General features: G+C 48.1%; 1 protein-coding gene across 1 annotated transcript in view; it reads right to left on the bottom strand.

Moving 5' to 3' along the window:
* Nucleotides 1–9,121: 9,121 nt before the first annotated feature.
* Nucleotides 9,122–9,721, bottom strand: part of KDM4A (lysine demethylase 4A) — a 47,496-nt gene continuing 46,896 nt past the window's right edge. The window contains exons 20-21 of the mRNA XM_007953051.2: nt 9,393–9,485; nt 9,122–9,262 (exon numbers count right to left, since the gene is read on the bottom strand). Of these exons, the coding sequence (XP_007951242.1) occupies nt 9,122–9,262; nt 9,393–9,485 (234 nt within the window). The remainder of the gene's footprint in view (nt 9,263–9,392; nt 9,486–9,721) is intronic.

Genomic DNA, 9,721 nt, shown 5'->3' with positions numbered 1-9,721 from the left:
TAAAGGGATCTTTGCAGCATATCTGCCCAATGCAATACGTCATTTGATTGCTTGACTGCTGCTTCCACAGGCGTTAATTGTGGATACAAGTAAAATGAAATCCTTGACTACTTCAATCTTTTCTCCATTTATTATGATGTTGTTTATTGGTCCAGTTGTGAATGAAGATTTTTGTTTTCTTTATGATGAGGTGTAATTCATACTGAAGGCTGTAGTCTTTGATCTTCATCAGTAAGTGCTTCAAGTCCTCTTCACTCTCACCAAGCAAGGCTGTGTCATCTGCATATTAATGAGTCTTCCTGAATCCTGATGCCGCATTCTTCTTCATCCAGTCCAGCTTCTCAGATCATTTGTTCAGCATACAGAATGAATAAGTATGGTGAAAGGATACAACCCTGACATACACCTTTCCTGATTTTAAACCATGCAGCATCCCTGTGTTCTATTTGAATGACTGCTTCTTGGCCTATGTACAGGTTTCTCATGAGCACAATTGTTCTGGAATTCCCATTCTTCACAATGTTATCCATAATGTGTTACGATCCCACAGTCAAATGCCTCTGCATAGTCAATAAAACACAGGTAAACATCTTTCTGGTATTCTCTGTGCTTTGCCTCTCTAGTGCCACTCTAACAGAAATACCACAAATGGGTAGCTTTAATAGGGATTTATTCCTTTACAGTTTAGGACACTAGAGTCTGAGTTCAAAGTGCCAGCTCTAGGGGCCAGATGAACGCCCCTCAACCGTGGGCTTCAGCTCTGCCTCTTGCTCCCCGCCCACTAAAGCTGGAGTCTCTTAACTCAGACAGCTGCTGGCGGCTGAGGCTGACAAATCGAAGGTTGACAAGTAAAATGGCACAGCCCTAAGATTATTAAACAACATGCAGGCCACTAGTTCAAGACTAGAAACAGTCCCAAGGTTGGCAGGTAATCATGGCAGGCTGCTGAATAAAGATTCATCTACATGCAGGGTCCAAGTGTGCCCAAAAGCTCCAAGACCTCTCTCAAAACTTCTCCTTACATACTGGAAGGAGACCACATCCCTAAGGCAACTACTCAGATGTGCTCTAGTAGATTCCACCATGGAGTTGATTACCAGTCTCATCATAGGGAATAACTGTTACATTAGCTGCCCAGCCACTGAAAACCAGGCCCAGCCAAGTTGACACATAACCTTAACTACCACACTCTGCTTTCAGCCACGAGCCATCTGGTATCAGCAATCATATCCCTAGTTCCATGTTCTCTTCCAAATCTGGCTTGAATTTCTGGCATTTCCCTATCAATGTACTGTTACAACCCTTTTTGAATTATCTCCACTAAAATTTTACTTGTGACATTAGTGACATTGTTTGATAAATTCCACATTTTATAGGATCATCTTTCTTTGAAATGTGCATGAATATGGATCTTTCAGTCAGTTGGACAGATAGCTATCTTCCACATTTCTTAGCCTAGACGAGTGACCACCTCCAGAGCTGTATTCATTTGTTGAAACATTTCAACTGGTATTCTGTCAATTCCTTGCTTTTCACCAATGTCTTCATTGGTGGCTTGCTTTTCGCCAATGTCTTCGGTGCAACTTGCACTTCTTTCAATATCACCAGTTCTTGATCATATGCTACCTCCTGAAGTGTTTGAAGGCCAACCAGTTCTTTTTGGTACAATGACTTTTTGTATTCCTTCCGTCTTCTTTTGCTGCTTCCTGCATCATCAAATATTTTGCACATAGAATCCTTCAGTATTGCAATCTCAAGGCTTGAATCTGTTTTCTTCAATTCTTTCAGCTTGAGGAGTGGCTTTTGGTTTTCTAACTTCAACTCAGCACAGGGACCCTGGGTCCAAAGGCTCTTCTTCCCAGCTCTTTTCTTGGTAGTAGTCAGGTCCCTACCTCTCTGTTCATATCTCTCTCCTTTTATACCTCATATGATACAAGGTGATGGAGGACAACCCAGGAAAACTCCCCTTACGTAAGATCAGGGTTGTGACCTTAATAACAATGCTGCGTCCCACCCTAATCTCCTTACAAATGATTAGCTGCTCACATCACATCACCTCACATCATAGGGGATGATTATATCATCACATACTGCCAGATTACATCACTACATAACTGCCAACCACTGAGAATCATGGCCAAGCCAAGCTGATACATATTTTGGAGGGACATAATTCAATCCATGACAGTTTCTCAAAACTATAAATCTTTATGGGAGCAGACTGCCCCATCTTTCTCTCACAGAACAACTTATGAGTTTAAACCATTGACCTTTCAGTTAGAAGTCAAGTACTTAACCACTTGGATCACCAAGGGTCTATGGGAAAAATACTGGTGCTATTGTTAGGTGCCACTGAATCTGTTCAAACTCATACTGACCATATGTACAACAGAACGAAACAACACCCAGTCCTGTGCTGTATTCGCAATTGTTGCTATGTTTGAACTCATTGTTGTAGCCACTGTGTCAATCATCTCATTGAGGGGAGGTCTCCCTCTTTTTCATAGACCCTCTACTTTACCAAGCATCATGTCTTTCCCCAGAGACTGGTCCCTCCTGATAATATGTCCAAAGTATTTGAGATGAAGTCTGGCCATTCTCTCTTCTTCCAAGACAGATTTCTTCATTCTTCTGGCATTTCATGGTATACTCAAGATTCTCCACCAACACCATAATTCAAAGCATCAATTCTTTTTTGGTTTTTCTTATTCATTGTTCCAGCTTTCACATGCATATGAGGTGACTGAAAATACCATGGCTTATGTCAGGTGCACCTTAATTCTCAAAGTGGTATCACTGCTTTTTAACAAGCAATGACTTTAATGAGGTCTTTTGCAGCAAATGTGCCCAGTGCAATACATCATTTGATCTCCTGTGCAACGTTATCTATCACTTTTTTGAATAAACCACCTCTAGAACCAACCATCAACATTTCAAGCTCTCCCCTACCACTCCTACTATGTATACTTTCTCATCTCCTCACTTTGGGATCCCTGGTGATCCAGTGGTTAAAGCACTTGGGTGCTAACTGAAAGGTAGGCTGTTTGAACCCACCAGCTCCTCTATAGGAGAAAATATGTGGCAGTCTGCTTCAGTACAGGTTTACAGTCTTGGAAACTCTATAAGTTAGTTCTACTCTATCCTACAGGGTCACTATGAGTCAGAATTGACTTGACTGCAATGAGTTTGGTTTTTTGGTCTCCTCACTTGTACTTCCTCTTCATCCATCTAGACCTACCCATCCTTCCCAGCCTAACTCAAGTTCCCCAGTGAAACATTCACCAAACTCATGGATTTCTTCTTGTCCTAAATTCTCAAAAGTATCTACTGTCCTGAAATTCCACAGACCATATCATGTTATTATTTTCATGTCTAAACCAAAAAAAAACCGAACTCACTGCCGTGGAGTCAGACCTGACTCACAGCGACCCCTTCTTGGGTTTCCCAGGCAGTATCACTACAGAAGTAGATTGCCCCATCTTCCTTCCAAGGAGTGGCTGGTGGGCTTAACCATCAGCCTTCTGGTTAGCAGTCAAGTGCCTTAGGCACTATGCCACCAGAGCTCCTATTTTCATGTTACGTGATCTTTATTCCCAAAACTGTATTTTTAAGTCCCTTTAGAACAAATTTCACATCTTACATGCCACTCCTCGGAAGGAAGATGGGGCAATCTACTTCCGTAGTGATACTGCCTCGGAAGCCCAAGGAGAGGTCACTATAAGTCGGGTCTGACTTCATGGCACATAACAACAACAACAACATATGTCTTTGGGTTCCCATAATCAATCCCTTGCACAAAACATGTACTCAATAGATATTTTATTGATTGATCTAAAGTCAACTAGTCTCTAAAAACATGTTATGTCTTGTCTCCTCGTTAGAAATTTACTTGTATTAAAATATGGTTAAACATTTAGACATGTGAAAGGGGATATTCACAAGTTAATACTTCAAAACACCCTTAAAAATCTTTAATCCTAGGAGCTGCTATGGCCTTAAGGGATTATTTGAAAATACCATTTTGTCATATAGTTTATGCCAGTCTCCCTTTAATCCTTTGAGTTGAAGATATATTGAATAGTCCAGTGATGTTGACTCAAAGGTGATTCTGACTTACAAATAACATAACTTCCCATAAAGAATGTTTTACTTTCAGTAATCTAGTAAGCAGTGTAGCCATGGTGGCACAGTGGTTAAGCTCTGGGCTATTAACCAACAGGTTGGCAGCTGGAACCCACCAGCCGCTGCAGGGGAGAAAGATGTGGCAGTCTGATTCCTTAAAGATTACTAACTAATCCACTGCCATCTACTTGATTCGACTCATAGCAGCTTTGGACACCCTATGTGGCAGTGGTAGTCTATCCTGCAGGTTCCACTCTATCCTATACAAATCGACTCCACAGCACCTAACAACAATCACCTAATAAGTGATTTCTTTCCAATAATCTATAGTATAGCTACATTGGGAGCTCTGGTGGCGTAGTGCCTAAGGCATCTGACTGCGAACCAGAAAGCTGATGAATAGCCACTCCTCTGAAGGAAAATTGGGTAATCTACTTCCATAGAGATACCGCCTCGGACCCAAGGAGGGGTCGCTATGAGTCAGGACCCGTCCGTGGCAGTGAGTTTGGTTTTTTTTTTACTTTTATGTAAAGACAATTCAAAGTACACCCACAGATTAAATGTTTATGTGTCTGCGTTTGTTTTAACTTTCTGCCTTCATTAGCCCATCCCTCAATTAATTGCAATAATTTCGTTATGCGTCTCACTTCTCCATTATACGTAAAGGGACCACAAACTGACATAAGTAAGGTTTATTGAGGAATCATGAAAACGAGCACTGTTGTAAGTAAGAATCCAAAATATTCATGGGACTCTCTCCTAACCAAACCTGCTCTCTTTACTAAGATATTTTCTCTTACAAGCCAGATCACCAAGAAAACAATGGGGAAAGTGCCAGCACGAAAGGAAGCAAGAGAGGTGTGCTTTGCCAATTAAGTTGACCCCACTCCCTCTCAGAATCTGGCTCCCGGTAAAGCAGTAAGCAATGTCAACCTCTACACGTACGCTGCTGATTCCCATTCAGGCTTTCCCTGGACTTTTCCTTCCTCTTGCCACAGCTGAGGCCCGCCAAGACCGTGCCCTTCCTCTGCGCCAAGATGCGCAGTCCTGCGGGGTCTCGCCCGCAAGTCACCTCACGCTGCTCGGCCCTGGGTGCGGACCGGACTGCCTCCCTTTCCCCCCAGGCCTGGCAGCTCCCGCTAAGGCGAGGACGTCCAGGGGTCGACCTCCGAGACCAAGTATTCTGAGACTGCTGGGCTGTACCCCTAGCCCTCCTTCCCCAACACGCGCGCACAGCCTCCGCTCCCCGCTGCCGCCTGGCGCGGCGGAGGCGGGGAGGGGCTGCGCGGCGACCATTAGCCGCCGTCGTCAGTGGCGCCCCGGCGCGCACAGGACAGGCCCTTACCGCAGCGGAGAGGGGAGCAGGGGGGAGGCGGCGCCCGTCCCGACGCGGGGCGCGAAGGCGGAGGCGATGGCGCAGGCGGCGGCGACAGCCGCAGGGGACCCCGGCGGGCGCCCACGACTCGGTGGGCTGCATGGGCGCCGCCATAGTGGGGACGCAGCAGCGGGCGGAGCGCGCGGCCGCGACCCGGGGACGGCAGGACCACCAATCCAGCGCTCCGCCTCAGCCGCCTCGCCGGGGGTCGGGCATCCGCGGCCAATCGGCGCAGGGGAGCCAGGCGGTGCGCCAGACTGACCAATGCAGAGCTGCACTGGAGTCGGGGGCGGGCATAGGCCCAGAGGGCCCCAATCAGCACAGGGGCCGAGTTTCCCGAGCCACCCACTCCGCCCACTGGAGGGACTATGGCTGTAAAGAGTCGCGAGTGGCTCTCTGCTGCTTGGGGGTAGGACAGGCCCGCCAGACCTTGTCCTGGGCCTGCAAATTCAGGCCACCGCCCCCGCCTCGGTTGCCTCCAGGGCGCGAGGCCATTAGGACGCCTCCCTGGGTTTCACGCTTCAGAGGTAGGGCTTACGGAATCTGGACGTCTAACTCCCGCAGGGCTCGAGGCCTGCCCAAAGAACCCTGCCCTTCGAGAGCCTGTTTCCTTGCTTGTGTACGGGGTTGGAGTATGTTCTCGGATTGTCAGCTTTGGGCGCAAAGTGCTTAATGGCCATGGTCATCCCACGCCGAGGGACGCCCAGAGCCAAACTCAACGCTTCTCTTCTCTCTAGGCGGTGAGCGTCGCCACCCTGCTCGCTCCCTGGGGCCCAAGGTTTTGGACCTCTGCAGATTGAGTGACCCTGTGCAATCCTGTGGAGTAAAGGAAGACCAGGGCAGGGGGTGGCGAGGGGGGTGTCCCAATCTGCTCTCCTACATTCCCGAATTAGAGCCTCAAGAGAAAATTTTAGTCTGGGAATTCAGCCCCTCCCGCCCCACCAGTCTTAGTCCTTGGAGCTCCGGTGCTCTCCCCCTCCCACCCAACTCCCGCATTCCCGCAGTTGAGCCCCAGGATTATCCGCCTAGGGCACAATATAAAGCTTACTGTTGATGGGATTAACGGGAAGGAAGGGCACGGTTAAACTGAGATCCTTCGATGCCGATGCCGACTACACTAAGGGCAGGCAGTTCGCCCAGGCAAAAGGCTTCCGAAGGACACTGCTTAAACCTGAGGGGATTGGTATGTAGGAAAAGGCACCTCCCACCGCCAGGGTCAGTCTTCTGACAGCACAGGCAGTGGGGCAGAAAACAAGCAGGTCCCATCTTGTGCTTTGGGCAAGTCCCATCATCTATCTCTTTGAGCTTTGGTTTCCAGGGTTTTTACATTTACCAAAATAAAAATGTAAATTTCTTGGGAAAAAAAAAAAAAGCTGTTGAGTAAGAATTCAGCTGTGATTACACCAGGCACCTAGTCCTGCAGTTCCCTCAGTGAGACTAAGGGGAGGAGGTGTGAGGTCTGGGACTGCAGAAAAAGGCTGTGGAACCTGGGATCCCGAAGCTGCAAGAGGCCCCAACAGCTGCCTCCCACAGAAAGGGAAATGGAGCAATCAAACTTCGGAGGGTGAAAGTGGAGGAAAGCAAGGCCTGCAAGTGCTGGACCACCACTGCTTGCAGCCCCTCATGAAGACAGTGTTGCCACTTGGTCCCAACATTATCTATCAGTCAAGTATCAACAGCCAGATACTTGGGAGCCTCACCAGATGAACGGTCCAACCACCTGACCTAGACTGGCTGAGATCTCCCTTCCCCTTCCCACTCCTGAAAGCTTCAATGGCCAGCCAGCTTGCACTAGTAGATACATGGCAATGACCTGCTTGGTTTAATATGAAACAAAAGGCTGGGAAGTGATCCTCCCCTCCAAAGATGAGTGCTGCTTGGGCTCGCTCACGAATCCCGTAAGGGTGGCTCCACCCAGCATGGCTAGCTGGATCCCTTGAAAACCCCAGATGCTGGGCAAAAATGCCAACCTCCCTGGAGCTGGCATAGAAAAGCATCTGTTCCCTTTTCCCACAATCAAACACCAGGTAGCAGCCAACTCCCAAGCCCAAGACACAAAGCAGCATTGAGTGAGTAGCTGACCTGACCCAAGCCTCTGCCATACCCAGTGAGGGCCCAAGGACTGCCAAGCGGCATTCAATACCCCCGTCCCTGCTGTGCTACTCTCCTACCCTATTTCAATCTTCACGGACTAACCAGGCGAAGAATGGGACTCCTTCTAGGGATGCTTTTCACCAATCACAGGCAGCTCAGTCTCCAAGGCTGGGAAGCAAGAAGGCACTCACAGCTAGAAGTACCCAAATTCCCCATGTCTCAGCTGCTCAGCTGATACAGAGCAACAGGGCCAGCAACTGATAAGGGGCTGGGCCCAGCTCCTGAGGACAGCTTCCTAGAGTCTGCTCTAAAACAATTCTTAAAATATATGGCCGTCTCCAGAGCTCATGGTTCTAGATGTAACCCCAGCCTGACCCTGGGCCACTCTGGCTCCTTGGGGCAGACACAGCCAATGCTCTGCTCAACACATTTTATTGCTAAGGACAAGGTGATGCACCGGTTTTCAAAATAATTTGGTTTATAGCGTTCGTACGTAACAAAAAAGGGGAATTATTATAAATCTGGTTCTTGTATACACAGAGTATAGGTGTGAACCCCTTCAATCCTGGGCCCAGGCAGACAAATTCATGAGGAGCAAAAACCTGTTTAACCCCTTCAGTGTTGCCCTCCAGCCTCCCCCCTCCCTCCCCTAAATCAGTTCCTCCCAGAAACCAAGGGGTATATCTAAGCTTGCCCCTGGCCTCCAGTGGCCCCAGTTCATTCTAACTCCCAGCCCCTGCATGATTATAATTTTCTGTTGACAAAAATCACCCATCAGGCTCTGCCTGCTTCCATCATTAAAATCTCCCCACCCTCTAATACTGTGACACAGGGGCTCTGTGCCTAGAGTGATGTGGGACACATCCATGTTACCCGCACAATCTCCTTCAAGGGAGGACAAAGAGGTGGCATTAACTTCTTAGCACCTCAATACTGCAGCTTTGCCAGCACTCCCTTGAGGCAATTTCAGGGTTGAACAGATGCCACACCCATTTCCAGCCAACCCCCAGGGGCCCTTACTCAGCTCAGCTGAAGGCAGAGTTTCACATTTTGTTTGCCCTGCATAGGCAAGGAAGAAGTAAAGGCCAGGGGCTGGCAAAAGCTGGTCCAGACCAAACATACGCACATACACACACGCACGCACACATAAATACAAAAGGAAGAGTGGGGGCAAGCACCAGCACCTCTGCCCAGTCGATGCAGGTGGATCATTAGGAAGCTAAGTCCTAGGCCAGGCGCAGGGCAACCAGGCCAGCCAGCAGTCAACCCCATTAGGGACTGGGGCCAGTGCAGCTTCAGCATTCTGGTGCTCAGCCCTTCAGCTGGAGATCAGCCGGCTGCTGTCACATCCAAGAACGACTTGTCCTTTCACTACAGCGGAATGCGATGAGGATGGGGTGAGAAGATGATGGGGTGGTTATTTCATTCCTTTTCTTTTTACAACTTCAGAGTTCCAAATGTCTGCTGTGCTGTGGAACCGCACAGTGCTCTTGCCTTGATGGCTGGGAATCTCTTGGCTCCTGGAAGCACCTACTCCATGATGGCCCGGTATAGTGCAGGCTCGATATAATCTTCCCTGTATCTTGAGTTGATAACTCGCTGTCGTTTCTTTTCCTGCTTAACCTCTTTCTCCGTGAAAATCTCATTGAAGCGCATATCTGAGGCTACTGACTAAAGAAGAATAAGCAAATGAGTACTTGATGGCTACCCACCCCAGGAAAAAAACAAAAGGACACATCCTTGCCTTGTTCCCTCTCCCAGGCAGAAGCCAGAGGCACACAGAAAAAAAACCCACACTCACCAGTCTAGACTTGACTCTCTTGGGAAGCTCTTCATCCAGCGTGTACACATCATCTCTCTTAACCACAAGCTGTGAGCCATCCTCAAACTCCACCTACCATGGGAAAAAAGACCTTTTATCTAGGACAGTCCTGACTCTCTCCCTGGTCTACCACATCCAGTGGCAATTTTTTATTTATTGTGATTTGGGTGAAGATTTACAGAGCAAATTCACTTTCCACACAGCAGTTCACATATACTTTGTCTCATGTCACTGACCACAGTTTACCACAATGCAACAGCTCCCCTCCCACTTCCTCCCCATAGTTACCTCTTCCCAGTGACCATCCC

The sequence above is a fragment of the Orycteropus afer genome, unplaced genomic scaffold, assembly GCF_000298275.1.
Source record: "Orycteropus afer afer isolate SDZICR_OR568_19922 unplaced genomic scaffold, OryAfe1.0 scaffold00370, whole genome shotgun sequence".
In the NCBI taxonomy this organism is placed as follows: Eukaryota; Metazoa; Chordata; class Mammalia; order Tubulidentata; family Orycteropodidae; genus Orycteropus; species Orycteropus afer.
This window is presented reverse-complemented; position numbering and strand designations above follow the sequence as displayed.